The sequence below is a fragment of the Chelonoidis abingdonii genome, chromosome 2 (assembly GCF_003597395.2).
Source record: "Chelonoidis abingdonii isolate Lonesome George chromosome 2, CheloAbing_2.0, whole genome shotgun sequence".
NCBI lineage: Eukaryota > Metazoa > Chordata > Testudines > Testudinidae > Chelonoidis > Chelonoidis abingdonii.
Window position 1 is genome coordinate 11,858,799 of NC_133770.1, and position 17,832 is coordinate 11,876,630.

Consider the following 17,832-nt stretch of genomic DNA (forward strand, 5'->3'; position numbering starts at 1 on the left):
TGTGTTAGTACAACTGCTTTTGTTTATTTCTAAACTGATCCAAAATCCAGCCATGCCATATTTACATAGATAATACATGGGATAATATACCAAATGGGAATGCAAGAAAGAAAAATGTATTCCACATTTGCTTATTTTTTTAAATTTTATGTGCTGTACATGTACTGAGCTGCCTGCAACTTTCATATCCATTGGAATCTTGTTTTGGCTCTATGATCAATACTGCTTCATTAACATGAGAACGGATCAAGAGCGATATCAATTGATTGGTTGGGGGAATTGAAAGTGTGCAGTTTTTCTTATAGATACACCCCAGGTCTCATTTCTTATTTAAAGGTGACAGTCTAAGTATAGAACAGGTATATTAGTATGTATCTGCTTCAAATATATTCTGCAGTTAGGATACACAACCATCTACAGTTGTGTATTACTTAGGCAATACAAAGGAGCACAAAAATAAAAATAGAAAATAGTCTTACATATTTTTGTGTTAGTTTTCTCTCCATTTCCAGTGCCATTTATGTTGCCTAACATTTACCGCAATCCTTTTCCTTTGTTTTCTTCTTCTATTTTCTTTCAAAAAAGTTTATTAGTCTCTTAATATAAAACATATACATATAAATCCAGGAAATGACCCCAAAAATATGTTTAGGTTCAAAAATGTATTTTTGCCCATTTAGAGTATACTCATATACTGAATATTTATATATTCTGTGTTACATTGTCCCTGAATTTCCAAGTATTAGCTACTCAAAGAAAGTGTGGTGGGATTTATTTTTTGCCATTTTGTTTTAAGATGCACAGTTGTATACGCAAGATTAACAAAAGCAGCAGAGTCACAGGACTAGGCAAATCCTGTTTACATGCTAACGAGGTGTTGTTCTCGTTGCCATTGTTATAGCTGCATTCCAATTTGACTTCTAGTTATTAGTTCCCTGGAGTCCGAAAATTCAGATTTCGTTTTATATCTGCTGGTTGCATCGAGGTTGTGCAGGGAGAACAAAAGATTGGAAGATGCAAACATTTCTGGCGCTTGCAGATTTGATGCTTGCTGAGAGCATTGGTGGTGCAGTGATTTGGGGCTCGCATGCAGTCTAGCAAGCTCAGACATGTTCCATATCACAATTTAGGTTCATTTATTTCTAAAGGATTCTTTTGTGCCAACAACTGGAGAGAATTTTTTCATGTGCTTATCATGCCTCGTATTTTATGTTAAAACTTTCTGTCTAGCGAAATCCCCATTATGGGTACAGACAGATCATGTGTTCTAGCATTCCACTGTCACAGCACTTACACTGGTGATTTGAATGTCATGATCATATATGGAGACATCGAGGGAACGATTCCTTCCCATACAGTGCCATAAACCTGGGGTTTCAGAATTTTAACTTCACCCGCTAGCTCAAGCACAAGTGTCTAGTGATTTTGGCCTCAAGCCCATTGCACTTAAGAGCCAGATAGTAAAGGCTAGGGTGAAAGGGGGCGAGGAAATGGAACACTTGAATTAAAAACCTTCTGGAAATACTGCTTGTGTGTTTACAAAGAGTCTATAATAATGATAACATCTTCAGAAATTGATGTGTTTCTTTCCCTGAATTCTTCTTTATTTTGGCTTCATCTCCACCCTTGTGTTAATGTCATCCCCATCCAGATCGTATTCTTCCACTTGGCCACTGGTCCACACCTTCATACGGTCAGTCAGGTCGCTGCATCTGGGGGCCAGGATGAAGTCATAGATCAGGGCAGCACTTGCACCTCCCAGCATTGGGCCCACCCAGAAGATCTGAAATACAACATCAAACTCAGGTATTTCTTTCAGTGCTTTCCAAAATACTCATTCACTTTAGAGCCATTCTTAGAAACATCCGTTGTTAGTCACGCACTTTGACATTGGATTAGACCTAGAGGTGGTCACCTAATGGATTATGCGTTGAAGTAGGAGCAAAGAACTCCACAGTTCTAATTCTGGTTCTGATGCTGAGTTGCTATGCATCTTTGAGCAGATCATTTAGGCCAATATTACCAAAGTTCTTCGGTGTCTAAAGCTAAGCACTTACAGGGAAAACATTTTGCATCTTCCCAAGTAAACATGGTCTCATTTTCACTGAAAATATGGGAACTGCATATGCTCTGTGCCTCTGAAAATCAGGGCACGTTCATTTTGGAGTAAAATTTTTAAAAGTGCCTGAGTGACTTAAGTTCCCAAATCCCTTGGATTTTCAATGGGATTTAGGCTCTTAAATTACTTAGGTGACTTTGAAAATTGTACCTTAAGTGCCTCTTCTGGATTTCAGTGCCTACTTTTAGCTACACAAGTTTGAAAATGCTAAGCTAAACTAATTTTCCTTTATAACCAAAGTTACATTTTTGTAAATGGGAGATGGATGGCATGGTAAGCGGATTTATACAAGTTTTCTCAACTCTGTCTTTTATCCTTCGGTTTGGAATTTATTGCATGCCCCAAATGCTAAGATTAGCCCTACTCGCTAATGTGCGGCATAGTGATCAGTAAAGATATGGGAGAATACTGCATAAATAAGAGTCTTTGTTTGCCAGAGGATGGAGATGGACGGCAGGAGAGAGATCACTTGATCATTACCTATTAGGTTCACTCCCTCTGGGGCATCTAGCATTGGTCACTGTCGGTAGACAGGATACTGGGCTGGATGAACCTTTGATCTGACTCAGTACAGCCATTCTTATGTTCTTAACTTCACATTGCATGAGGATTTGTGCAATCAAATTGTACAGGCATAAATATTCATCCAAAGTGATTTTGAAAGCCATGTGCAATTGTACTGGTGGAAATCACATTTAAAATTCTTATGCATGAATATTCAATTCAATAATATGTGTACATTTATCTAATCAGGAAACAGACACTGTATCATGTGATTTTAAATGGACACACTTCAAGACTTTATTCAAGTTCCCGACACAGTAGTAGTTCTAGTGGCATCCTCCGTTTTAAGCATAGGGAACAGCTCAGAAATCTGTTGTATTTCCAATGCCCTGATCCAGGACAGCATGTAAGCAGGAATAGTCCCACTGACTTCAGAGCAACTACTCACATGCTTAAAATTATTCATAAACTAAAGTGCTTTCCTGAATTGGGGTCAAAGGCTCCATATATTCAAAGGTATTTAGGCAACTAATTCTCATTTATTTCAACAGGACTTTGGCACATCAATACTTTGAAGGATCAAAGCCTAAGTGCCTCCACTGTAGTTGACCCATCACAGCTTACAAACACAGCTTGACTATCGAGTACTTGGCCGGAACTCTGCAATAAGTCAGTTTATAGCTAAAAGAATGTGCAAAATAAGATAAATGGGATAATACTGTTATTTTGTGGGCTGAAAAAATGCTGTGTTTATTGAAGGAAATATTAAATTATTCGCTCAGCTCTGATGATAATGTAGCTTTTAATGTTTGTATTTTTGAACGGCAATCATACGTTTATAATGCTTCTTATCCAAGGATCTTAAAGTAGTAGGTATACATGGCAATGCTTAATAATTATCATGAACTCCATCTTACGTTTTTGTTATTAAAATAAATTCCTGTAGAATGAATGATTTGAACTTACCCAGTGATTAGTAAAGTTTCTGGCAACCAAAGCTGAACCCAAAGACCTGGCTGGGTTAATTCCACAACCGGTGTAATCAATCTATGGGAAAGAAAGAGAACTGATGTTAGGGAAGTGATTCAGAATGTAACATGTTGCACAACAGCAAAAAATATATGTCTGATATACAGTAAAATCCATATTTAGTGATCACTTAGCAGGTTTGTGACTGACCAAATGTGATTCTGAATGGAATCATCTACCGAGTCTTCTGGGAATGGAATGGAAAAGAATAAGAATGGAGACTTCTATGGAAGGTGGAGCAGAATTGTACTCAAGGGGCCAAGGATGGAAATCCCAGCCCCATTGAAGTTAATGGGAGCTTTGCCATTGACTTTAATGGAATCAAGATCTCACTTCAGGTTCAGAGCAGCTGTGAATCAATGTAGCTTCAATTTTAATGGAATTATGCCAGTCTGTATCCTGTGAGGACCTTGCCTGGTACATCTGGGTATTCTTTGGAATCATTTCTTAAAACCTGAGGTTGTCTAGTTTGGGTAGTCTCTCTTAGTCTCATTATTGAATATTTGCATATGCCATAGGAGTCCATGCAACCTTACAAAGGTCACAAAGACATGGTTCATATCCCAAAGAGCTTAACATTGAGGTTATATGAGACACACAAGAGATGGCATAGGGCCAGGTTGGGGAATGGGAGACGTTCACAAAACAAGGTTAGGATGTTACTTGTCTTCAAAAAAGATAATTCCTTGTTTTATATTATTTTGTTATAATTTTATTTTAAAATATAGAATATTGAGTGTTGATAACTCAAGGCAAGTCACTCTGGGGAAGGAGTGGGGTTTGGAGGAAGGGCTTGAAGGAGAAAAGGGCTGCATAGTGTACAGGACTGGGGAAGATATTCCAGGAGCAGCAGAAGAGGAGTGCAGAGGTGGTCAGGGAAACAGGAGACAAATGAGGCTGGTGAATAGCAGAACTAGTTTAGTGCAGTTCTTGGTGGGCATACTGTGTCTTTCACCTCTGAGGTTTCTGACATCTAAGTGATGGTTGTTGCATTTGGAAATGAAGGTATTGTTTGACCTATGACTTTATAATTGTATAACAATATCCCAAAGTACTGTATTAAGGCATAATGCCATATAAGCTGTAGAGTTTGGGATGGTACTCTACATTAATGTAGAATCTTTATAAGGGTGGGTCACAAAGATGTCTTCAATTGGCCGGGCTAGTGAGCATTTCAGGGTGAAGTACCAGCAGGATAACAGATATTTAAGGGGAAGATAAGGACTGTGAAAGGTATGTTGGCCGGCAGGCTGGAATATATGGCCTTCTGACCATGAACCGAATAAGCTAGCCACCCCTGGAAAAATCCTTCTAAGGACCATTACATGGGAAATTGCAGAGTATCTACAATGAGAGTTAAAACTTACAGCAAGAAGATGTCCTAAGGCAACAGAGAGCCCAATGGCCAGAGGTGCTGATCCTGAGATATCATTCCTTCTCTTGTCTGTGGTGGCAAGGACACACAGCACCAGTTGGAAGGTGGCAATTATTTCAATGCCCAGCCCTTGGCCTGAATTGATTCCATCTGCAAGCTGTATGGAGACAAGGAGAATAATTTCATCTGACTTTCTGAGCCATATGCAGGTGAGACTTGAGGTTGAATGTTCATACTGTATTAGTTCTTCAGTGAGAAATTCTAGGCCAGTCAGGCAACTTCATCCCTCGGGTTGCTTTTAATTGACCCCAAAGAGAAAATCTAGAGTTGAAATACCAGCCACTGTATTCATCAAATGCCGCTGGAACTGTTATTAGATGATACTGTAAAACTATAAACTCTTCCAGCCACAAATTAAAACTGAGCTCCTAGACACAGTGGCTTTTGGTAACACAGCCAATTGCAAGTTTCTGCAATAAGAACATAATTTGTATGTATATGAGAGACAGAGAGAACCCCAAATCTGCCATCTTAAGTTTAAGGTTACACACACCCTATTCACTGAATTGAGTGTTCAGTGTACATATTAATTTCTTCCCAAAACCTAGACATTGTAGAAACAGATTCACATTGCTCTGTTGTCGTACAGCAACAAATGCCAAATAAATGCAAGGGGAAGAAATAAGACAAGGAGAAAGAGAGATGGTGTGGTCCACTGAGGAGAGCACTGGTCTGGAGGCTGACTCTGTTCTTTACTCTGCCACTGGTTTACTGTGGGACTTTGGGCAAGTCACATCATTTCTCTGTGCCTTACTTTCCCCACCCTTTATCTCTCATCCACTTGAGTTGTAATTTCCGCAGGAAAAGGACTATCTATTACTACCAGCTTGTACAATGCCTGGTTTTCTGGAGGCCCCTGATCTCTGTTGGGGCCTCTCAGTGCTACCTGAAAAAAAGAGAACACTCACAAGACAAAAACACCACACAGTTGCTGCTGAACCCTTCTGAAGGAAAGCAAGTTCTGGGGGATGGACCAGCTCTGACAGGCATAGACACAACAATCTTGCTTCCACTGATGTCAGAACTAACTATTGACATCAACAGTGTTACATCCCTACAACACTGGCATGCATCAGATCAGGGCCACAATATCTAGTACATCATTGAGCAGCAAAATGAGTAGGTTTGCTTAGAAAAAAATGAAATTTGCTCATTTTTTGGAAGTTCCATGGAAAACTTGTGCTCAGGAAACACGCATAGATCATGCAGAGTACATGTAGAATGCTGTTTGTCCTAGTTCTGTCCATTGCTTACTAAACATGGTCCTGTTTCTGATCTCAGCTACACTGGTTTAAATGAGGAGGAACTCCACTGAACTCAGTGTTAAGTGACACTGTGAAACTGGAATCAGGCCAGTATAACTGAGAAACAAGCCTGCTCTGCAAAGTTTAAACCCAATGTCACTGTTATCAGTAGGTTATCCCATTTGTCATAGTATCTGCATTAAAAAGTGCAAGGCCATACGTAACAATAACATATTATAATTATATTGTGACCCATCTGGAACAAGGAAAGTACAGGAAATCATGTTTGAAAATCTGTTCTCATGAGTTTTCCAGCCTAATTTCCTTAGGAGAAACATTTGGATAACTTCAGAAAAGTACCCAAACTTCTAGATGCTTAACAAAATCCTTTGACTTTCACCCCTCACTAGTCACTTTCCTGAAAGAGCAAAATGACTGGGCTGGAGCCTCATCTGGCATAAACCAGCACAACCCCATTAAAATCAATTTGCACTAATTGAGGATCTGGCTTATGAATAACACACTTTTTTACATGCGACAAAGAGTCCTGTGGCACCTTATAGACTAACAGACTATCGGAGCATAAGCTTTTGTGGGTGAATACCCACTTCGTCAGATGCATGTAGTGGAAATTTCCAGAGACAGGTACAAATATACAGATCCAGACTAACATGGCTACCCCTCTGATACATTTTTACATGCTACTCATGAAAAGAGCTGGATTGAAAGCCCTACAGTTAGAAGTCATCTGTTTCTCCACTGGTGCCGAGTAGTGTCCATTGCAATGACGTTATTGTGCGATGTGGACACCCATTCTCTAGGAAGTGGACTGAGACAACCAACCATCCATCTGAACAGTAATAGCATTTGGGATCTACTAGTCTTAACTTAATAAGAATTGATTACTTGGAGATGAAAACCTCCATTACCCAAGCATCCATACTAAACCCTTGAGCCACACCACCCTTCTCATCTATTGGTTATCCACCCATTGCATCTGCAGCTTCCCACCCAGCAATTCCAAAAAGACCATTTATTTATTCCATCCCACCTGGCCCATCAGCCCTCCCTTCAAAAAAGAAATCACTTTATTTATTGCAAATCAATGGGGCTTGTGCTCCTAAGTCACTCTGGGTAAGTCTCCGCTGCAGCCGGGCACGGTAATTCCCAGCTCGGGTAGATGTGCACATGCTAGCTTTACTTGAACTAGTTCACTAACAATAGCCGAGTGGCTATGGTGCCACAGTCAGCAGCTCAGACTGTCTGAGTACATACCGAGGATCTTGTTATGGGGTTATACTCAACTGCGGCCACACTGCTATTATCAGGTGCTAGCCTGAGCAGAGATAACATGTGCACATCAACCTGCGTTGGGAATTATCCCTCCCTCAGGCTGCGGAGACATACCCTTAGGTATTTTTGAATATCCCACCTATATATTGAACTTGGAAGGCCAAATGTTGAAATGTAGAAGCCAATTGCAGGTTCAGACTATGAAAATCAGGACAATGAGACAAAGGTCCCCCAATACAACTATGGAGTCAGATTATCTGCTGTTGTATCATTGAAGTCCTTAATAGCAGAGCAACAACTAGATTTGCCCTTCACCTCAAAAGATTTATTTTAAAATAAATTGCACCTTGAAAAACAGCTTTAATCCTTATCTATGGGAGGCAGAAATCATATTCTTCCTCCTCTCCCCACCCCAAAAAAGAGGCCCATGTTCAAAGGTCATTCTCTGTGTTAATCAACACTTATTGATGGGCTCTGTGGAATCAAAGAAAACCTGGAAAGGTCATAGGAAACCTTTACCAATGTCATAGGAAAGCTTTTCCTTTTGCATGGGCTTGTCAGACGTAATTACATCTGGCCTGAGAGACATATCAATTTTCATTGGAATAGGAAGGAGTGCGGGCTATGTTCCAAAACTCTATAAACCAGGGCTAAACATTGGATGGTCTGCCCTGTTTTTTTCTCTATTCCTTTGGTCGGATGTCAATGAACATGGTGCTATGGAGGTCTGTCTGCCTTGTCTTAGAGGGTCACTATAGTAATAAATAAAGCTGTATTAAGGCAATCTGGGCCCCTGGGTGCACCACAACATGGGGCATTCTGTGGTTCCATCCCCACAACCATATCAGACATTTGGAGTGGAGACAACAGGCAGCCCACTTTTTCCCCGAAAAGTGGAGCAGGGTAACTTCTCCCCATACTTACCTCAGCAGCTGGGGTGTATCTGCCGGGATGAGTAGGCCGGGCCTGCTGAAATCCTTTATCCCTTCCAAATACATAGTCCTCTTGCCAGGATGATGCTGATGGAGCTACCCCGTCACACCCCTTTGAGATGCATGAGGCAGTTTACACCTCTCAGAGATGTCATTTCAGGCTTTCTACAGACTCAGGCAGACATAACTATATTGGTTACACGTGGGTCATGTTTGCAAGGTTTTCTTCACAACCATAGGGCTAAAAACATCTTTTTTTTTTAAATGAAAGCTTATTTTTTATCTACTCATCTAACACTAGGATCTGAGGCCCTAGGCATGCACAGAGGTTGCCTATGCCTCAATCTGAACCTAGTAGCATACAGTATTACAGGAAGACAACCTGTACTGGCTTTAACCATCAGAATGTATGTAATGAGAAACATCATTGTTTTCGTAGGAACATGGGGTTCTGATGGTAAATTATTCCACTGGTCCCACATATCTGCTATCCCAAATCTAGCACCATCTACCACACACCTGACCAAGGTGCTTGTCATGCAATTGGACCTGCATGGGATTTCTACAGGATCGGAGCCCAGGTATTCAATGTTTTTATTAGGAAATATTCCTTCCTGGCCTTTGTAGTGGTCAGCTAATGCTCTGAACTATGAGATTTGATCACCTCTCTAGTGGGGTGAGGAGAAGCCCATGTGTCCCCTTTAACTATGTTTTTTGTGGTTTCAATTCAAACCCATGACAGTTTTTGGCAGGTGAGTTTCCTTTGGTCTTTTTTTAAAGCTAACATGCTAAAAAGAAAATTAGGAAGAAAGGAGACCAGATGGTTCTAAGGAGGTGGTGGTAAAGTGCAGAGCCTGTCACCTGTGCATTTTAAGCTCAGTCATAGAACTGTTTGGCATTCAGCAAAAGTCAGTCCCACCTGCCAGCTGTTTGGTGGTTTATGGGAACGCATTAGATGGTCCTTGTCAATTCCTAATGTCCACTTCGCAAAACTCACCAGCCCAGTCCCAACTCTAGATTGACAGTTTCAGCAGAGACTGAGGGAGGATGGAAATGTAACTAACCCCGTAAGTTTACAGGTAGCTCTTCAATGTCGTGGTAAGTCATATGGGACCTTGTGGTGCCATTGCCTATGCTGTTCTCAATGGTACCAGATGACAGAACAAGGAGTAATGGTCTCAAGTTGCAGTGGGGGAGCTTTAGGTTGGATATTAGGAAAAACTTTTACTCTAGGAGAGTGGTGAAGCACTGGAATGGGATATCTAGGGAGGTGGTGGAATCTCCTTCCTTAGAGGTTTTTAAGGTCAGGCTTGAAAAAGCCCTGGCTGGGATGATTTAGTTGGGAATTGGTCCTGCTTTGAGCAGGGGATTGGACTAGATGACCTCCTGAGGCCCCTTCCAACCCTGATATTCTATGATTCCATGTATCTGACAGGAAGCCTTTGGCCCTCATGGATTCAAGGCCTACAGCCATCCTGAGTTCTACATTGTAGTGTACACTTGTTAAAACAATGGGCTCAATCTGCTGAACAGGTGGGGAGAGGCAAAGGTTGCTATAAGCCCCCTTTACACCTCATGCTGCTTGGCCCTGAATTGGCCTCTGGCACAAGTTGTAGCAGCCACAAAACTGCTCTAACTCACAGGGACTAGAATATCCCAGGGTGGCTCCAACACACCCCATGTCATAGGGAGAGGGGATGGGATTCCCCCACATTCAAGGAATCCTCCATTGCCTCTTTAAGGCAGCTTTACGATCACTTGGTGCCATTCTGACAGCACCAACTGACCTTTCTGGGGACAAGGATCATGTATAGTATGATTTTAATAATTGTAGCTTTTGGACGTCATACAATGGAAGTGGTGGCTTGGGTTATACTGGTGCATTTTCATGTTCTCTTTGTTATTGCCTTACCTAAATGAACAAAAATAAACAAAGAATGGCAGAAAGGTAATGGGAAATGAGAAAGAGCATACACCACTGTCTGTATTATACCAGGTGCTGTATAAGAACAAAGAACGACCACTCAAAATACAAGTTTGAAGAATACCAGCTCTAAGAAGAGAGAGGAAATGTTTTGTGTTGGAAATGGAGTATCATTGCTTGTAGAGAACCTAGCACAACAGGGTTCTGCTCCTTGACTCAGGCTCCTAGGGTATGTCTACACTGCCCACTAAGCCTGGGCTCTGACTCCGGTTTAAGCCCAAGCCCGTCTTCTGTCCAGAAACTGAGTAGGTTCAGCAAATATTCAGGAAGGTCCTCTTGATTTTGTTATAGAGTGATATCCAGGGGAAAGGACAGTATCACTCAGACACAGCACATCTACTTCTTCCAAAGATAATCTTCATCTGTAAGGAGCTTCGCAATTGCCCATTTACCCAATGGCATGGTAAAAAACCCTGAGCTTCGTTACTTGAGCATTGATTATTAAGCGTTGCTCAGGGACAGCACACTGCTCCCTTTCTGGAATGATTTTTGTCTATATAACCCTGGCAACCATTCATTGACTCCATGGCCGTGTAGAAGAGTGTGGTCTATAAGTAAATCCGTCTTGGCGTTTGCATGCAGAACTGCAGGTAGTTCTGCCACAGCGCACTTCTGACTTAACGTAGATAATGTCCAGAAACAGCTTTTATTTTTGCCGGTCTCTTTTAATGCACACTTGGAATTACATCACCCACTGTTCAGTTCACAAGACCCATCTCAAGCCTTGGTAAAGGCAAGCAGGTGATGTAATCTGATGGGATGGTTCAACAGCTGCAAGATTCAAGGTACATTTATTGTTCAAAGAGTGATCACTAGAGCTGCTCATGGAGTGAGCAGAATTCCTTCTCCATGCAGTTGTGGGAAACATATGGCAACCACATTGCAAATAGCTCTTACAGGTGACAAAATGCTTCGCTCTTTGATTTGTCCATGAGTGGAGGTATTCAAGCTACCTTCTTGCTGGTGCTCTTCATGGACATATTTAGCTGACCCATTTCTACCACTTTGAGCAGGAGTGTGGACAATTAAAGGCATGTTTTCTTCCCTTTTGTTTTATCAGAGCAGGACATTTCTTAGTAATCTGACTTCAAAACAGAAACAGGGAACAGGAAATTAAACTAGCCCAAGGTGAACATGACTATGTACTTTTCTGGGGGCTTCATATTTTTTGCATTAGGGACAAAAGTACATCAAGTCAAAACATGGTTCCAATTACATGGACAAGGCAATAGAAAGGACATTACTGTTTGTTACCCAAGGTGGTTTTATCACGTGGAACTATGTGCCATATCATCCAGCACCCTTCTAGCTATGTAGCATATATTCCAGGGTTCAATTCACTTTTATATATCAGGGAATTGGTCAGTTTCTCATCATTCCTTTAAAATATGGAACTTTTTGCAAATGAGTACATCAACCTTGCATAGGGGACATAGTTATCTTTGTATCTTCCGAACACTTCTCTACGTGCCATACTGATATGTTTTCTCCTAGCATGAAAATTAAGCAATATGGAATGTAGAATTTCATTGACAAAAACCTCCAGAGTTACTTTTAGTGCCATTCAATTCTAGAAATTACAAGTGGAAAAGACCTGTTAGGTCTTCCCTTTAGCAGTACTGGAATGTTCCCTATAGTATGGCTTATCTATCTGGTTTTAAGGAATGGGATTTTCATCACCTCTCTTGGGAATCTATTGCATAGTTTCACAGAGTTTAAGGCTCGAAAGCACCATTAGATCATGCAGTCTGACCTCCTGTGTTTAACATAATTAATTTTTATCTATATACCCCTATATTATGCCCAAAGATTTTAGTTGGGCCAAAGCATTATAGTCCTAGGAGACTAAACCATGTGCTGCAATTTACTTTCCTGTTCTCCCATCTCCACTGCTAATTAGTCCCCCTAGACCATCCTAAATAATTATTCTCCCTTCTTCCACTAACAGGTAATGCATATTTATGCATTAACCCTGAAGAACCCCACATACAGCATAGCTTGCAAAATAACTACATAGGACTGCGAGAGTTAAAAGAGTCTTCCATTGTGCTGGGCTCACTGAAATCCTTAATTCCCCCAAACTTTCTTTTAATATGTTTAGAGTGTAAAGGCAGTGTGCACAGAACCTAGCATCTGTGGGGCATTACTGTAATGCAGATAATATAATCAATAATAATAATAATAATTATTAATAATAAATAATTAGTATCTTTTTCCTACAATGAACTCATTCTTTAGTATGTAACATACAAGAAGCTTCTAATAACTACCACTAGACATCCCCATATTTCCCACCATAGACATTAGCTCACCCAGTCCATCTCCCTCCCATGCAGGTCTGTTCCCTGTAGCACATTTCCTGCTGCTTTCCCCAGCTGAGTTTGAAGTATCCTAAGTGATGCTGCTCTCCCCACTTCTTTCAGGAGGTTCTTTCACAGAGATGCACTCTCTGAAAGTGTTCCTTACTATTTAATCTAACACTCTCCTGCTTAATCTTACCCTGTTCTTTCTAATGATAATTCATCGTACGACCTGAAATAATTAATCTCCTTCTTTTGTATTCATACCCTACAAATATCAATACATTGTTATCATACCCATTAGTCATTGTTTAGCCAACCTACAGAGATTCATATTAAACTCTATGAATCTCATCTCATAAATCAATATCTGCAGTCCACCCACACAACCACTTTGTTCTATTCCAAAGACCCTCAGTTATTCTGTTGGTACAGGACACATTTCCTCAGACTGGCTTATCTGTTGTCTCCATTAACTCAGGTAACTATGTCCCAACCACCACAATTCATGCTGCTGTTCCAATTGGATATGAGCAGCTTTACTTCCTGTCCTAGCCTGTACTTAGGGGTTTTACATGGAACTGTGGCAGCATTTAATCCCAGTGATGGTGGCAATTCAATGGGGGACCAAAACAATCCCTCTATGTCACGTGGGTATTTTTTAAAGGACTTTGAGATACTGTAGGATCACAGCACTGAAGTCAGTGGGACTGCTCACATGACTGAAGTTAGTAAAAGCTGTTATCCAGTACTTTACCAACCGGAAAGCTCTATAAACCGGCATTTCTGATCTTCACGGAAAGTCCAATTTATAGTCCAGTTGGTGTGGGGCCAGCAGGCTCCCTACCTGGCTCTGCGTGGCTCCCCAGCAGTGGCGACATGTCCCTCCTGCTGCTAGGCGGAGGAACGGTCACAAGTGGTCCAGAGTACAGGAGGGGGTGCAGGGCTGGGGGTTGGGGTGTGAGACGGGGTGTGGGGTGCAGACTCTGGGAGGAAGTTTGGGTGAGGGAGGGGGCTTGGGGCAGGGGGTTGTGGCACAGGAGGGGTTCCAGGGTGCTGGATCCAGGTGGCATTCACCTCACGTGACTCCCCGCAAGCAGTGACCTGTCCCTGTTGCTCCTAGGTGGAGGCGTGGCTAGTGGGCTCTGCACGCTGCCTCTGCCCTGCCCTGCCCTCTGGCTCTGCGGTTCCCATTGGCCAGGAACCGCAGCCAATGGGAGCTGCGGAGGCAGTGCCTGTGGATGGAGGCAGCATGCAGAGCCGCCTAGCTGCACCTCCAACTACGAGCATTAGGGACAGGTCACAGCTTGCGGGGAGCTGCCCAAGGTGAGCACCGCCCAGATCTGGCACTCCACACCCCCTCCTGTACCCTATCCCCTTGCCCATAGACCCCTCCTGCACCCAAACTCCCTTCCAGAGCCTACACCCTGTACCTCTTCCCACACCCCAACCCTCACCCCGCACCTCCTCCTGCACCCAAACTCCCTCCCTCTTAGTTAACCGGAAGTTTTCCCTTATCGGCACCCCCATTCCCCCAACGTGCTGGATAAAAAAGCTTTTACTATATGTGCTTTGTTGCATACTGTTTTGTTGAGTCAGGGTCAAAATGCACTATGGTCGTGATCTGGCAAAGCACAGAATTATGTGCATAACTTCAATTGTGATTAATATTCCACATGCTTAAGTGCTTTGTCAAATCAGGGCCCAGATTCTGTGAGTTATTATAAAGTTATCAATATTGCGATGAAGTTGTCCTCTTCGTAACTTTACAAAGGCTTTGACATTCAGATTTACCTTTGTTAGTTACACAGCAGGTAAAGAATTGAGAGTTTTCCCTGAGCTGACTATTTAATGATGTTAAATCCTCAGCATTTGGGTAATTGATTAGTCATAACATGTTAATAATTGGAAAGAATCCTGTGGCACCTTATAGACTAACAGATGTTTTGGAGCATGAGCTTTCGTGGGTATTCACCCACGAAAGCTCATGCTCCAAAACGTCTGTTAGTCTATAAGGTGCAACAGGATTCTTTGCTGCTTTTACAGATCCAGACTAACATGGCTACCCCTCTGATACATGTTAATAATTGTTCTTCTGTATGGAAGAGCTCAAACCACTTTTGTGGAAGAGCTCAAACCACTTGACAAGCAATAATTAATTAACAACATGCCTGTGAGATAGGCATTATTACACCTATTATTTAGCTGGTTTTGATTTATATAGTGTAACTTGTCAGAAATCTCTGGGACACAGAGAGGTTTAAGTGTTTTTTTTTTTGTCTCAGGCCACACAACAGAGGGCATGCTCCAAAACTCATTGAAGTTAATGGAAATCTTTGAAAAGACTTCATTAGCCTGTTGGTCAGTGATAGATCCTGCAGTAGACCATAGGAGCATAACTTCCTGTCCTCTGCCAGACGCTCTCTCCCAACAAATACAGATGAGAGAATTCTAGATGCCAGCCCAGGCATTTCTCTAAGAACAACAGCTGTCTTCCACTCTTTGGACAGTAGACAAGCTCAGATAATAAGATCCAACCACCATCCTCCAACCCTCTCCACTACAGGGTGAAAAACTAGTCATTCTTTTTGTGTTATAGGGCCCAATGTGCTATAAAGAGAAGAATGATGGCTTCATTTATATTAGACCAATGCATATAAATCTAATGTATGTGTCCAGTGGCAGACAATAAATGTCAATATATCTACAGGTCTTTCATTAAACATCGCCAGTGTGAGGCAAAGCATTTGTGGAAGAGTCTCATTACATTTTCCTTTTGTATATTCCCCGTGGGAAAGTTTCCTTGTGAAATGATTTTTTATTTTACTGTTTGGGAATAAACTAGGAGGGTTTTTTTTTCTAAACTGAATTAAAACTGAGTAAAGAAATCCTTTTTAGAAGCATGTTTGGAGCACTTAGTTATACAGATAAACTATTTGTTACCTCCTTCACTGGCAACTTGTAATGAGAATTGGGTGCCTACCTGCTCTTTGTGCCTATGACAATTTCCCCCAGTATGTGGACACAGGAACAACTATCTGGCTTTGTACAAACACCACAGTGTGGGCACTTGCTGATTGCCTTGAAGTAGCATTAGTTTTATATTTCTAAACCCAAACTCCAGTGAAATTGAAATCTTCCTTGGAATTAAGGGGATATCCAGAGACTTCTCAAACCCGAGGTGCTTTATATCTTTAAACTCTCCTTTCTAAAGGTAAAAAATGGCATTAATATTCAGAATAGGCTTCTGGAGTGAAGGCAGCAACTCCTGCTCTCTCATTTCTCTGGCCTGGTCCTCAGTGTAGAAGCAACATCAGAAAAAGGGTTAAGGGCCAAATTCTGTCTCCATTACATCCACGTCACCTCTGTCTATTCTATTCAGCTTCTCAGATGGCCCACATCACCACATATTGTCTTTAGAAAAGGGATCAGGGAGAGAACATGGGAGTGAGAGTGAATAGCAGCAGTAATAAGGGAACTGTGCTGCTAGTTGGAAGGGTTTAAGGCCATGGCTACACTGGCGCTTTACAGCACTGCAACTTTTGCGCACAGGGGTGTGAAAAAAACACCTCCCTGAGCGCTGCAAGATACAGCGCTGTAAAGCCTCAGTGTAAACAGTGCCGCAGCGCTGGAAGCGCGGCTCCCAGCGCTGCAAGCTACACCCGTAGAGGATGTGGAGTACATGCAGAGCTGGGAGAGCTCTCTCCCAGCCCTGGCGCTGCGACCACACTCGCACTTTCAAGTGTAGCCATACCCTAAGAATTGGAAAAAGATTGACTGTCTGAGGTGTAGATTGTTTTCCCAGTGGAGCCCAGGATACAGCAAGATTTCTATGCCGCATCCCCTAACCCAAGTGGTGGATTAGAGACCTCCACCTCTTTGGGGAGAATAACTTTGTTGAGCTATTCAGACACTTTTCACCTCTCATTTATTTATGTGTCTATTTATTTTCCTGTCCAAGATAGAGGACAGGCCCCGTGTAATTGATTTAATGGAATAACATGCTGTCTTACACTCAGATTTCATTGTCATCTGTGGAGCTCTACCCGCTTACCATCAGCTCTGAATACAGTTCTGAATTTCAATGTAATTATGTATTTTTCATTGGGATTTTCCTTTTAGAGCACATGGTATCAGGTTCTGTTCCGTTCCCACTTATGTAAATCCAGAGGGCATTTACTGAGTTCTTGTTGTTATTGCTGTTATATTATTATTCCTATTTGTATTGGGGCAGCACCTATGAGCCCTTGTCATAGACCCAGCCCTGCATTGTACTAGGCGCTGTACAAACACACAACCAAAATTATAAAAGCAAAAAGACAAGCTCTGTATATACGGCAAGAGCCAACAGGTGGAGACAGACCAACAGGGGAGCATAAGGAAACAATGAGACAATTTGGATGTACAAAATAAATGTCATTTCTCACAAATGAAATTTGCATCATAAAACCTTTTTTTTTTAAATCATGAGATGACAGATTCCTAAAATGGCTAATGAAGATCACGTTTACATTTTGAATTTTTTATCAGCCTTTGTCTGTTAGTATGACCTATTGTTATCTAGTGTTTTCAGTTAAACTGGAGAGTGGGAAAGCAAACACTCATTGACTATAAATCACTGTGAAAAAAGCAGGAAACTTGTATATGAGAACAGGAAATTTTCTAGAGCTGTTTTTTCCTCCTTTAAAATTTGTGAACTAATTTTGTGATCAGAGAGGGAAAAAAGAGTTGTCATAGATTTGTCTTTATACAATTCTTATTTTTACATTTTCTAGGATTCTCTTATTCTTTAAATAGCTGCCATCTTCCATCCACCTGGAGAGCCACATTTTTGGCTGGCATAAGTGAACATAGCTCCATTGACTTCCATAAAGTTTTACCCATTTACACAAATGGAGAATTGGCCCCAGAGACTCCCACAAGCTATTTTCATTACCTCATTCCTTCCCTCCATCCTGCCTCTCACCAGAAAGACCTCTTCCCCTCCCCATT

At 41.6% G+C, this 17,832-nt stretch overlaps 1 protein-coding gene and 1 long non-coding RNA gene across 2 annotated transcripts in view; one reads left to right on the forward strand and one right to left on the reverse strand.

Moving 5' to 3' along the window:
* AQP1 (aquaporin 1 (Colton blood group)) overlaps positions 1-17,832 on the reverse strand; it is a 27,732-nt gene continuing 9,900 nt past the window's right edge. Inside the window, exons 2-4 of the mRNA XM_032764670.2 lie at positions 5,020-5,184; positions 3,590-3,670; positions 1-1,783 (exon numbers count right to left, since the gene is read on the reverse strand). Coding sequence (XP_032620561.1) covers positions 1,604-1,783; positions 3,590-3,670; positions 5,020-5,184 — 426 coding nt within the window. The 3' untranslated portion in view covers positions 1-1,603. The remainder of the gene's footprint in view (positions 1,784-3,589; positions 3,671-5,019; positions 5,185-17,832) is intronic.
* LOC116815904 (uncharacterized) lies at positions 1,719-13,804 on the forward strand. Its single transcript, XR_004371595.2, has 3 exons — positions 1,719-1,806; positions 8,996-9,137; positions 10,553-13,804. It is a non-coding gene; the product is annotated as an uncharacterized LOC116815904 (long non-coding RNA).